This window comes from Cetorhinus maximus, chromosome 3 (assembly GCF_964194155.1).
Source record: "Cetorhinus maximus chromosome 3, sCetMax3.hap1.1, whole genome shotgun sequence".
Taxonomy (NCBI): domain Eukaryota; kingdom Metazoa; phylum Chordata; class Chondrichthyes; order Lamniformes; family Cetorhinidae; genus Cetorhinus; species Cetorhinus maximus.
This window is the reverse complement of record NC_135881.1, coordinates 130,381,451-130,395,271: the sequence shown is the minus strand read 5'-3', so window position 1 is coordinate 130,395,271 and position 13,821 is coordinate 130,381,451. Positions and strand designations below refer to the sequence as shown.

General features: G+C 47.3%; 1 protein-coding gene across 12 annotated transcripts in view; it reads left to right on the top strand.

Annotated features, from left to right (window-relative positions):
• Positions 1–13,821, top strand: part of osbpl3b (oxysterol binding protein-like 3b) — a 240,609-nt gene that overhangs the window by 200,238 nt on the left and 26,550 nt on the right. Inside the window, exon 20 of one of the 12 annotated variants that reach the window (XM_078538975.1) lies at positions 3,983–4,162. The exons of the other annotated variants lie outside the window; for them this stretch is intronic. Coding sequence (XP_078395101.1) covers positions 3,983–4,041 — 59 coding nt within the window. The 3' untranslated portion in view covers positions 4,042–4,162. Of the gene's footprint in view, positions 1–3,982; positions 4,163–13,821 lie in introns of those variants that run through there. 12 annotated transcript variants of the gene reach the window in all.

Here is a 13,821-nt window from a genome sequence, read left to right as displayed (position 1 = left end):
TCATTTTCTGCTGCTTTTATGGCACAAATGGGCTCCTTAGCAGTGACACAAAAGATGGAGGATACAATGCTAGCAGCATTTCATGACCATTCAAATAGAGGGCCCAAACGCCTGTACGAAAGAAGAGTTACAAAATGTAAAGTAAGAGGACAGTGAACCTTTTGGGAGCTATAACAGATGGTGGGAGTTGGGCAATTATGGAAGGAGGATGAACCTCAGGAATAACTTAAGGGGTGGTCACCGAGTGCTTCAGATACGACTCTAAGTATCATTATGCATTGAATTGACCAAAATGAAAAATGGTTTTTGAGACAACACATGACATGGAAGGTACAGAATGCGAGGAGGACAATACTGATCAATCAGAAGGAATTGTATTAGTCACCAGAAGCTTCAGTCTGGTAATGAGTATCTTTGTCACAGATTCATTCAATTGTGCAGTTCTAGTTAGTGGGTGTGTGTTCACGGTATGTGGAATGGACAGGCTAAAGTGCTACATGGATTCTTTAAGTAAGGGAGACCAAAGTACAGACAAAGAATATGACACTTCTACTTTTTCCATGTTTGGTGATGGTAGGAGAAGAAGTAAATTGTTACAAAACTACATTGACAATTCACACAACCCTCTGGCCATAGGTTGAAGATTCTGTTAAAGGTTGCAGGGGTAGTGAATTATGCATACACTAAACTTGTCGAGGATATTGGTGAAAAATGTGATATTTGTTTAAAAAAAAATACAGGAGAACACCATCACAACAACTAGTAACTCTCCCATCGGTAAGAGACTTTAATGAAACTGTAGTGGTAGACCTCAGAATGGATAAAGAAAAAAATATTTTTCTTCGACATTTTGTAGACATAGCAACTAAATTTAATCTGTCAATGGTAACTTGTAGTAATGTCAAAAAAGTAATTATCAATAAGATAATGGAAGGATGGGTAGAAATGGAGCTGGGAGCACCAGCTAAATTCTTAACAGGCAATGGAAGAAAGTTTTTTAATGATGAATGTGTGAAAATTTGAATATTGTAGCAATGCATATAGCAGCAGAAAGTCCTTTTAGCAATGGAATATGTGAGAGAAATCATGCTGTGTTGACTATGCTCCAAAAAGCTTTAGCTGACCAACTGAATTGTAAATTGACAACTGCTCTAGTGTGGGCAGCACATGCAAAAGAGAACATGCTTCAGATGGTTGGAGTACAGCCCCTATCAATTAGTTTATAGCAGGAATCTGAAGATACCTTCAATTATGTGGGACCATACCCTGGCTTTGGAGGGGACTACCATTTGTTCAATTTTTGCAGAGCATTTGAATGCCATGCATGCAGGGAGGAGAGCATTTATTAAGGTAGAGGTTTCAAAAAAAATCAGGAGAGCTTCAAGGTGTCGAATCAGGCTGTCAGAAATGGATTTTAAGCCCAGGGACATGGCATATTATAAAAGAGAAGGGCAGAAAGAATGGCAAGGCCCGGGAAATATTATACGCACTGATGGTAAAATGATAATCTTGCAACATGCTAACCAAACTGTTAGAGTACATTCCACGCGGCTTACTGGCACTGATTACACATTGACGGAACCTGAACAGATGATGGAAACTGAAGATGCATCATGCACTTCACTCACATGTATGCCGGACCTGTACGAACAACAGATTGTGGCAGAAAGCAGGTTAGCCGAGAGTAGACCGAGTGATATTGAAGTTCAGGATAGGGCCATTTATCAACTACCGAAAGTTGGATCTAGAGTGGCATATAAGTCAGAAGGGGCTAGTGAGTGGAGGGAAGCCACAAAAGTAGGAAGGGCAGGAAAGGCTACAGGGAAATACAAAAATTGGCTGAATGTACAAGACAAAGGGCAGAATATCAGACCTATGGACTTGCAGAAGAAAGTACAAATGTGCAAAGCCAGAAAACGTGGTGTAAGTTCAGACAGTGGGCCTAATAGTGATTACAGCCAAAGGAAAAGATCAAGAACTTGTAAAAGGAAGTCTAGTCGCATGAGGGACAAGTTGAGCAGTAGTAGTCCAGATAGGGACAGGAAGTCAAGTCAGGGTCGTAGTTAAACAAGAGCAAGGACCAAAGAACAGGTGAGGAGCGACACAAGAAGTAGGAGCCCCTACAATAGAGAAGCTGTAGTCGCTACTAACAAGTTACATGGTAAATTGGTAAAGGAGACAAAACATAAAGAACTTAACAGTTAGAGAGAGTTTGGCATTTACACAGAGGTGCCAGACACACAACAGCCAGCATTGTCCCATGGATGGGTATGTACAGAGAAAGTACTCCTGAATGGTATGTACAAAGCGAAGGCCAGACTTGTAGCTTTGGTATTTGAGGAACAATTGGGCGACAAAGTTAGAGTAGACACCCCAACAGTGGGAAAAGTAAGTTTGAGGATTTTCCTGGCACTTTTAGTGACATTCTCATGGGAATGTAAATCCACTGGCGTCAAAGCAGCATTTTTGCAAGGGGAACAATTTCAAAGAGAAGCATTCTTAAAGCCTCCAAAAGAAGCTGGAGATATAGAGGGGAAATTATGGAGGCTAAATAAGTGTGTTTATGGGCTAAACGATGCACCCTGGTCATGGTATTTTTCAGTTACGTCCGTCCTACTAAAACTGGATTGTCTTCAGCTAAAAGATCCGGCAATGTTTTATTGATACGATGAAGGAAAACCAGTAGACATTTTCTTAATGCATGTAGATGATTTCTTGTGGAATGGAGGGCGGGGGTGCGGAGATCTGTGACATTTGAGAAATTTGTGATAGATAAAATTATAAAGGAATTCAAAATTGGAAGTCAGGCTTCTGGAGCTTTTAAGTATGTAGGGTTGGACATTAGGCAGACTAAGTCTTACCTAGAGAATGCGAGTAGGATTCCCATAAATCGGGCCAGATCCCCGCAAAAGGAAGACTCTACAACCAAGGAAGCAGCAGATCATTTAAGAAGCTTAATTGGGCAATTAAACCGGTTATGCACACAAACTAGATTGAATGCATGTTATGTATTAGAATTGAGCACCAGGCTGAAAGATGCTACTGTTGGAGGAAGTGCTAAAGGCAAATATTGCTTTGAAGAAATTAAATTTAGAAGAATATACGCTCCGATTGCCAGACCTGGGTGACCCAGAAGGGATGAAATTAGTTGTTTTCAGTGACGCCTCACATGCTAACCTTCCCAATGGTTATTCGAGTACAGCAGGATTAATTATATTTTTAGTGGGAAGAAACTATAAATGTTGTTCAGTAACATGGGAATCAAAGAAAATAAAGAGAGCAGTCAAAGCACCTTGGCTGTGGAGTCACTTGTGCTGGTAGAAGCGACTATAGCTATGTATTTATCGAGTATTTTAAAGGAACTCCTTTATAAGGCGAAACCGGGGAAAAATGTGCCTATAGAATGCTATGTAGCTCACTGTTCGCTCTGGGACAATGTCCATTCGACAGAGTGTTTCGGAAAAGAAATTGAGGGTTGATCTCGTGAGCATAAAAGAGATGTTGGAAAGGAAGGAGATGTCAAAAATAAGAACTGCTTGTCCAAAGAAATTGTTGGATATCCTCGAAGAGGGGCCGCCTTGTGTTATAATAGATTATGAGAACATGGAAATTTTCATGTAACCTTAATTTCTTTTCGTTTTCAAGATGGGGGGTATAAGGGAGTATGTTAAAGAATGATTAGATAATAAGATAAAATACAGAATGAAAATAAATGTTATCTTATGAATAGCTTTTGTTTGCATAGCAATTTAAAGAATAGAGGGGAATCTGTTAGTATCTAATAGCTTCTGTTGATGGATGTTAAGTATCCATTCGTTTAAGGTAATAAGGTTAACAGGTGTTGGGTATTGATTAGTTAATTATACTCGGATGTGTATATAAAGTAGAGTCAGCCAGCACTGGTGTCTGGCGTTAGAGTGCAGAAGTAAGCTCTGTGGTGAGCAAAAAACCAAAGCATCATAGTCTGTGTCTTCACAACCAGGCTTGCGATATTCTCTGACACACAGTACTGTGCTGGTTCCAGTTTCCAAACTCACCTGAGAACCAATTTCCTATTCATCTACGAGATGCTTCACAGCTTCATGAGAATCCTTTGTTTCTAAAAGATCTTCTTTCAACTAAAGTATCAACTCAAATAAGACAACATCAGGCTTGCATCGACAGAGATACTGAGATATCAATTCTATTTTTATAATTACGGCTTTAACTTAATCTTAGCATGTGTGATAGTGTGATGAGTGATTGATATGTTGCATTTTATCCAGGGGTAAGTGTGTGATAATAAATAACCTTTATTTTTAAAATCACCAAAATGCTTGCTACTGGAATTTATTTTAAATTAGGAAAAATCACTCAGGGTAAGGAAATGCACAAACCTGACTTACAAACATCCTGATTCTGGGCTGGAAGAGACCACAGACATTCCGTCCGTCACGCTTGTCTGTATAGAAACTACAAAAAAATGTCAGCTGGAATCCATTTTGTTAAGGTAAATTGCTCATTCCATGCTGCTTTGTTTTTAAAAAAGGAAGTTAGTGTGTCCATCTTCCTAATATGTTTCACAGGCATAGCACGTGACTGTGACACTTCTGTACCGGGGAACCAGTATTTGAATAATTGGACTTTTGGATATAAATACCCAGACGTGTTGCTTGTACAAAGTATAATGTCAAAATATGCAGATAACACAAAATTCAGAAGTAAAACTTAATAGTAACAATAGCGGGGATAGTAAATAGACTTCAGGATGACATAAAAACAAAATATTTTGGAAATACTCAGCACTCAGCAGGGCAGGCAGCATCTGTGGAGAGAGTTCATGACCCGAATCATCTATGCTGCAGTCTGTTTGATGGTGGGAGCGGAGGTGTGCGTGTTTTCCGCTGTGGGGGGGTTGGGTGGGTGGTGGGATGGCTAGTTATGCATGATCTTGCACTGTTCATCTCATTACATATGCATCCACAAAGAGCATTGCTAATCTGACGGCAGGGGCAGGCAGGAAGTCACTATCCCTGTCATTGCCTCATGGGGTCAAAGGTCCAGGTGCCATATTTGAAGGGCACACAGACAGCCATTCACTCACTGTAAACCAGGAACTCCAGATTCTACACATTACAGACAGGTCACAGACCAGACAACGTGTGGCCCCACAGTTTAGCGAAGCCTCCCTGCAGAATCTCCTGGGCTCGCCAGGAAAGGCGAGATGAGCTGTTTCCCAGGGATGGTAGCAGGAGACCTTCCCGTCTGACCACGGGCCTGGGCAAAGGTTGCAGCAGAGGTTAGCACCCGTGGGACCCACAGAGAACTGCCCAGCACTGTTGGAAGAAGGATGAATGATCTGCTACGCTCCGCCAGGATAAGCGGCACTGCCAATTCACGCCAAAGTGACACTCAAGGGCACCAGGCAGCGTAAGTGTGTGAGTGCACAGGGATGCCAGTGAGGAGTTTGGGTTGCAGGACTCAGCAGCAGATGGGACATTCACACAGAATGTGCACCAGCCACTTCATGCTCTCAATGTTCTATCAGTTGCAGGACATCCTGCTTGTTAATCACATACTGGGGAGGGTTCAGGAGCTGGCGTAGGCATGCATGCTCCTAAACTGCTCATGCATCTATTGGGATGACAGTCTAGCCTCCTGTCTGTCTGAAGGCCAAGAATGCCCACAGCAGGAGGGAGCAGGTGAAGACTGGCGGCACCATGCTCGGTATTAGAGTTCTAATCACCTTCAAGGAGGAGGCTGCAGAAATAGCCAGGGAGGAGCAGGACTATGCTTGTGCCAAAGGTGAGATAGGACTTCCCCCAGCAAGCCAATGAGGATGCCTCCAATCTGCAGTTGTCAGATGCGCCCAGAGTGAGACACAGATAATTGAGCCTGCTTAGGCATCCACTAAATCTTCTCTCTATTCCAGGTACAGCAAGAAAATGGGGAAGCAAAGAAGGGAGGCCACCTACAGCTTAAGCTCCAAACCCACTTCTGAGGCTGATGCCGCAAAGGATGCACCATCATGCCAGTCACCTGCAGATTATGGGGAGGTGATGGTATAGTGGTGTTGTCGCTGGACTAGTAATCCAGAGACCCAGGGTAATGCTCTGGGATGATGGTGGAATTTGAATTCAATAAAAATCTGGAATTATAAATCCAATGATGACCATGAAACCGTTGTCAATTTAGGGAAATGTCCTTTAGGGAAGGACATCTGTTGTCTGGCCTGGCTTACATGTGACCCCAGATCCACTGCAATGTGGTCAACTCTTAAATGCCCTCTGAAATGGCCTAGCAAGCCCCACAGTTGTATCAAACCGCAACAAAGACACAATAAAGGATGAAACCAGACAGACCACCCAGCATTGACCAAGGCACTGGAAGCGACAACAGCAATTGCAGTCCTGTCAACCCTGCAAAGTCCTCCTTACTAACACCTGGGGGTTAGTGCCAAAGTTTGGAGAGCTGTCTTACAGACCAGTCAAGCAACAGCCTGACACAGTCATCCTCACAGAATCATACCTTACAGATAGTGCCCCAGACTCCTCCTTCACCATCCCTGGGTGTGTGCTGTCCCACAGGCAGGATAGACCCAGCAGAGGTGGTGGCACAGTGGTATATAGTGGGAGGGAGTTGCCCTGGGAGACCTCAACTTCGACTCCGGACCCCATGAAGCCTGATGGCATCAAGTCAAACATGGGCAAAGAAACCTCCTGCTGATTACCATGTACTGGCCTCCCTCAGCTGATGAATCAGTGCTTCTCTATGTTGAACACCACTTGGAGGAAGCACTGAGGGTGGCAAGTGCACAGAATGTACTCTGGGTGGGGGACTTCAATGTCCATCACGGAGTGGCTCAGTAGCACCACTATTGACTGAGCTGGCTGAGTCCTAAATGACATAGCTGCTAGACTGGGTCTGCAGCAGGTGGTGAGGGAACCAACAAGAGGGAAAAACATACTTGACCTCATCCTCACCAACCTGCCTGCTGCTGATGCGCCTGTCCATGACAGTATCGGTAGGAGTGATCACCGCACAGTCATTGTGGAGACGAAGTCCTGCCTTCACGTTGAGGATGCTCTCCATGTTGTCTAGCACTACCACCGTGCTAAATGGGATAGATTTCAGACAGATCTAGTAACTCAAGACTGGGCATGCATGAGGTGCTGTAGGCCATCAGCAGTAGCAGAATTGTATTCGAACACAATCTGTAACCTCATGGCCTGGCATATCCTCCACTCTACCATCAAGCCAGGGGATCAACCCGAGTTCAATGAAGAGTGCAGGAGGGCATGCCAGGAGCAGCTCCAGGCATACCTAAAAATGAGGTGTCAATCTGGTGAAGCTGTAACACACGATTACTTGCATACCAAACAGCATAATCAACAACTGATAGAGCTAAGTGATCCCTCAACCAACGGATCAGATCTAAACTCTGTGGCCCTGCTACATCCAATCGTGAATGTTGGTGGACAATTAAACAACTCGAAGGAGGAGGTGACTCCACAAATATCCCCATCCTCAATGATGGAGGAGCCCAGCATAGCAGTGCAAAAGATAAGGCTGAAACATTTGCAATAACCTTCAGCCAGAAGTGCCGAGTGGATGATCCATCTTGGCCTCCTCCAGAGGTCCCCAGCATCACAGATGCCAGTCTTCAGCCAATTCGATTCACTCCATGTGATATCAAGAAACAGCTGAAGGCACTGGATACTGCAAAGGCTATGGGCCCTGACAATAGTACTGAAGACTAGTGCTCCAAAACTTGCCGCGCCCCTAGCCAAGCTGTCCCAGTATAGCTATAACACTGGCATCTACCTGGCTATATGGAAAATTGCCCAGGTATCTCCTGCACAGACACAGCAGGACAAATCCAACCCGGCCAATTACCACCCCATCAGTTTACTCTCGATCATCAGTAATGGAAGGGGTCTTCAACAATGCTGTCAAGCGGCACATGCTGAGCAATAACTTGCTCACTGATGTTTGGGTTCCACCAGGGCCACTCAGCTCCTGACCTTATTACAGTCTTGGCTTCAAACATGGACAAAAGAGCTGAACTCCCGAGGTGAGAGTGACTGCCCTTGACATCAAGGCAGCATTTGACCGGGTGTGGCATCAAGGAGCCCTAGCAAAACTGGAGTCAATGGGAATTAGGGGGAAAATTCTCTGGTTGGAGTCATACCTATCACAAAGGAAGATGGTTGTGGTTGTTGGAGGTCAGTCATCTCAGCTCCAGGACGTCACTGCAGAAGTTCCACAGGGTAGTGTTCTAGGCCCAACCATTTTCAGCTGCTTCATCAATGACCTTCCTTCCATCAGGAGGTCAGAAGTGGGGATGTTCGCTGATGATTTGCACGACATTTAGCACCATTCGTGACTTCACAGATATTGAAGCAGTCCATGTCCAAATGCAGCAAGACCTGGACAATATCCAGGCTTGGGCTGACAAGTGGCAAGTAACATTCGCGACACACAAGTATTAGGCAATGACCATCTCCAACAAGAGAGAATCCTACCATTGACCAGAAACTGAACTGGACTAGCCTTATAAATACTGTGGCTACAAGAGCAGGTGAGAGTCTAGGAATTGTGCGATGAGTAACTCACCTCCTGACTCCCCAAAACCTGTCCACAATCTACAAGGCACAAGTCAGGAGCATGATGGAATATTCCCCACTTGCCTGGATGAATGCAGCTCCTACAACACTAAGAAGCTCGACACCATCCAGGACAAAGCAGTCTGCTTGATTGGCACCACATCCACAAACATTCACTCCCTCCACCACCAACGCACAGTAGCAGCAGTGTGCACCATCTACAAGATGCACTGCAGGAATTCACCAAGGCTCCTTAGCACCTTCCGAACCCACAACCACTACCATCTAGAAGGACAAGGGCAGCAGATAGATGGGAACACAACCACCTGGAAGTTTCCTTCCAAGTCACTCACCATCCTGACTTGGAAATATATGGCCGTTCCTTCACTTTCACTGGGTCAAAATCCTGGAACTCCCTAACAGCTCTGGGTGTACCCACACCACATGGACTGCAGTGGTTCAAGAAGGCAGCTCACCACTGCCTTATCAAGGGCAACTAGGGATGGGTAATAAATGCTGGCCCAGCCAGTGAAGCCCATGTGAATGAATAAAATTTTTGTAAACCTCCAGCGTAGATACATTCCTCTGGTGGATGCATGTTCTAGAATAGGTGCAGGTCACAATTTGGTGAGCAGATCGCAGTCACAGCTGGCAGAAGAGGTAACAGACGAGGTTTCTAACACTTGGAGGGCTACTGGAGACCAGGTCCTTGCTCAGCCCTATGCAGATAATGAGTCTCTGGACTCAACCATAGGGGACCTGTTGGAGATGTGGAGAGAGCAAGGAATCACCAAGCAGAGTTGCCAGGGGCCATGTGCAGACTGGACTGAAGGCTGGGGGATCCCCTCACGTTCTGTCTGCTGTCGTGGCTCCGGCATGTGCATGCTTGCCTGCCACCTTGGGGACCCAGGTCCAGCAGAATGCACAGAAGCTGCCAGCTATGCAGTCGGACCTGCGCTCCTTCGCTCTGGCCAAGGGTGCAGTGCAGTCTTGGCTAGGCAAGAGGGGATTGGGGCATCTCGACCTCTCTCTAGGTGCCCCTTCTCAAGGAGTTGGAGAGGTGCTATCAGGCGCCCATAGGGAGGAGGAATGCCAGCTAGGCACCCCGGGGACTTCATCCTTGGATAGCCCAAGGATGCCCTGCCGCTCCACTGCCCCTCTTGTCAGTGACCCCATCACCTCCTGCAGGTCAGGCCAAGGAGGATGCACCTGTGCCTCAGTAGGAGACCATTAGCAGGTGGGGCCCTCTAGGCCTCAGGCCACCAGAGGACGCCCTCCAAAGTCATCAGTCAACAGGGCATAGCAGTCAGTACACAACCTGCACCTCAGCTGTGGATGCTGGGGCTCCACCTAGACATAGTATAGGAAAAGAAACATTAAGGGCACAAAGGTGACACAAGTGTATAATCACTGCAATAATCATTCAAAACTATAAATCTTTGAATAGCTGCACTATGTTTATGCTTGTTGTATTCTCATTATGCTGCGAGTTGCTGAACTGATTGTATGTATGTAATCATGTAATCAATCTGGGTAGCTATCAGGTACTTGTCATCCAACTAGGATCCCTCTGAGAATGCGTTTGGAACAGCCTCTCCCTCTTGCTGCTCTGGCAGTTCCTGTCCCTGGCGTTGGGCCACCCTACACCAGTTCCTCCTCAGTTGCACTGTTGCGATCAAGATGGCAAAGTTGCTTCCAGCCATCATCCGGGATGCCTCAGGTGCTTTGGGAACACATTGTCGTGACCCATGTAATCATCACATTGTCTGAAACTTTCCCTCGGTCCCTGATCAATTCAGCCAATAGGAAGGCCTGGCACTCCCTGCCACTGCGCCCCCCCCACGGCAACGCACGCAACCAATATGGTGAAGCCCACACTGGAGGACCACAGATGAATGTCTCTCTCGTTCAAACATCCATTTGCATGGATACATGCTGGTCTGGACCGGGGTCATTAAAGCCTCTCCCTCAAACACTATTGAGCTTCCCTCCAAAACCCTCAACAGACGTTCAGTAGACCTTGTCCTTGCCATCATATAGGTAACACCCACCCCCTTATCCATTACTGTTATCTAGCCGGATACCTTGGAGTTCTAACCCTGTGCATTTGGGCCTTCCCCCAACTGAGCCCCATCTGGCCACCCCTGCCTCAGTCAAAAGGAGATGGCCTTCTGCTCAAGCTTCACTGCTGTTCCGGACATTGCTGGAATAACGCTGCAATGAGACAAACAAGTTACGAAGGAATGCTGCTGCTGCCTTGAGGGATTTGACCATAGAGATAAGAAGGCACCTGATTATGGTTCTCCACCCAGTTGACCAATGATTATTGAGGTGCCCCTTTAGTTGGCCCATTAAGCACAGCAGTAACTCCACCCACTGCTGAAGACCCTCCTCCCGCTTCGAGCACTGGCTCTCAGTGGGACTATTGCAGTTAAACAATGGTGCACATCTCTTATCAACAATGTTCCAGCACATACTACCCTACCCTCATCACCCACCAAGTGCCTCCATCTTCCTTTACCAACACCATATTATCCTTCAGTTCTCCTGTTTGCCTTTCACTCCCCACCCCATTATCCTTGACTTGGTCTTTATCTCTGCTGACCCGCGAGGCCTTAATCATCTAAGTGCAGGTGTCCGTTTTGACCCCGACCCCTCCCATCCTCAAGGCCACCATTAACCTAACTTGTTACGACCACACCTCCGTGAAACCCCACCATGACTCTGCCACTCTCACCCTACTGGATCCAACTACCCCAGTCACCATCACTGTATCCCCTAGTACTCTAATCTTAACCCTCAGAACCCAGACCTTGATATCCACAGCCCCACCATTTAGCACTTTCTGCCACCATCAGTACCTAGACAGCCCTCCCCCAACCAAAAGCATGACCAACACTCACTTGAGCAGATCAGCCTGCCTCCCTTGGCTGCGAACAGCCTGCACTATTCCTCCCCTTCCATCTTTGCCCGGCCACTACTCCACCCTTCCCCACTAAGCCTGCCTCCCTTCCTTGGTCATCCTCAGATGGAGTTTAATGTGGGAAAGTGTGAGGTCATGTACTTTGGTAGGAGGAATCAAAAGGCAGATTATTATTTAAATGGAGAGAAACTCCAAAAAAGTGCAGCACAGAAGGATCTGGGGCCAGAATTTTCTCGTCAGTGTGCGGGGCCCGCCCCTGCACGCTGACACGTAAAATGATGCCCAGTGACGTCGGGCGAGCATCCCGACATCACCACGCGTCATCGTGATATTTAGGTGGGCGGGCACGCGATGTTCTCCGATGCGCGCCCGCCATTAATTAATCATCTACTTAAGGCCCTTGAGGCAGCAATTGTCTGGTATTTTTTGGGGCCTGTGCCATCTTCAGGACGTCGCACGGGCGCAACAGGCAGGCGGGTAGGAGACACTTGTATAAACCTCATCCATGGGCGGGATAAGAGGGATGAGTGGGGTCACGAGTGTTATTTGTCAGATATTTAATTGTGAAAGTTACTGATACTTGCCTGTGTGAGCTGGAATATTTCAAAACTCTTCACAGCTGCTCAGATAGGAGTAACAGCCTTCAGGTCAGGACTCTACAGTAAAGATCATTTCTGGGGCCTGCAGGTTTAAGGAAGCCTTCCCTTAGCCTGGGAATGGGAGTTGTACTATACACTGGAGGCACCTCCTCTGAGGAGGAAGGGAGGACCAGAAGGGGGAGGAGGCCAGGAGTCCACATTCAGCCTCTAGGGGAGGAGAGGCGCAGGGCCAACAGGAAGTCCAAGGCGGAAGGGGCCGCAGAAGATGCCACTATCCTGCTGCCGGGGTTTACAGGTGGCAAAGCAGCTAACTCAATATGTCTGAGGTGCCGTGTCGAAGGAGGCTCCATCTCTCAAGGGTGACAGTCACCTCCATCTGTCAGATGATAGGCCCTGAGATCGGCACCAACTGAGTGGGTGGGCACCCCACGCCAGTGGCGCTGAAGGTCATGGCTGCCCTCAACTTCGATGCCTCCGGCTCTTTCCAGGGGTCGGTGGGTGATCTTTGCGGAGTCTCCCAGTCAGCTGTCCACACTTGTGTCAAGCAGGTGACAGACGCTCTGTTCAGGCATGCATTGACTTTCATTCACTACCGCTGGGACAAGGCCAGCCAAACAGAGCGAGCCAGAGGCTTCGCAGCGATTGCTGGGTTCCCCCGCGTCCAGGGTGCCAGCGGGTGAGCCCGGTGCCTTTGTCAACAGGAAGGGACTCCACTCCTTGAACATGCAGATAGTGTGTGATCACAAGATGCAGATTCCGCAAGTCTGTGCAAAGTACCCAGGCAGCTCCCACGACGCTTACACCCTCGGACAGTCCCAGATGCCTAGGCTCTTCAGTCCTCCAGTCCGGTTGGATGGATGGCTGCTGGGTGACCAGGGCTGGCTATCCCCTCAAAAGGTGGCTCATGATGCCTCTCCACCATCCAAGAACAGAGGCCGAACAGCGGTGCAATAGGAGCCGTGCCGCCACAAAAGCAGTGGTGGAGAGAACCATTGGTCTTCTCAAAATGCGCTTCCGATGCCTGGACTATTCAGGGGGCGCACTCCAGTACCCCCCAGATTGTGTGTCGCTGATTGTGGTTGCATGCTACGCTCTCCACAATCTGGTGCTGGAAAGGGGCAACGCAGTGGACAAAGGAGATGTGGACACAGTTGCTCCGACTTCACATGATGAGTCCAGCAGTGAGTCCGAGGATGAGCATGCACAGGAGAACACTGAGCGGGTAGACGCTGACCTGGGCATACTCCAGGGAGCCAGGGACACCTGGGATGCTTTAATCCAATGAACCTTCAGCTAGCATACCACAGATGGACCTCCAACACAAGCCAGGGCTGCAGGCTCTATACTCAATACCTAAGTGCAAAATCTGCCTTGGTAGGAACATTAACTAAGAGTCTTGTCAATAAAGCTCAATGTCAAACAACTCACTCATAATATCGTGAGTAATTGTCCACCTGCAGAAGTAAGGAGTCACCCTGAGCCTTGTTCACATATCAAAATTTAATGATTTAACAAAATGAAGTTCGGAAAAAAATAATTACAAGGGTGTTGCACATCACACCAAGTGGTCATGAACTAATAATGGGGCAACATAAAAGCACCAGTGAGAAACCCGTGGTGTGCCTAAGGTGCCTTAAGTTTACGCTTGCAGGTGCTATGTCTTGGTGCTCCCCCCTTGCTGGCACTGGCATCTGAGACAGCCTGCTCACTGTGC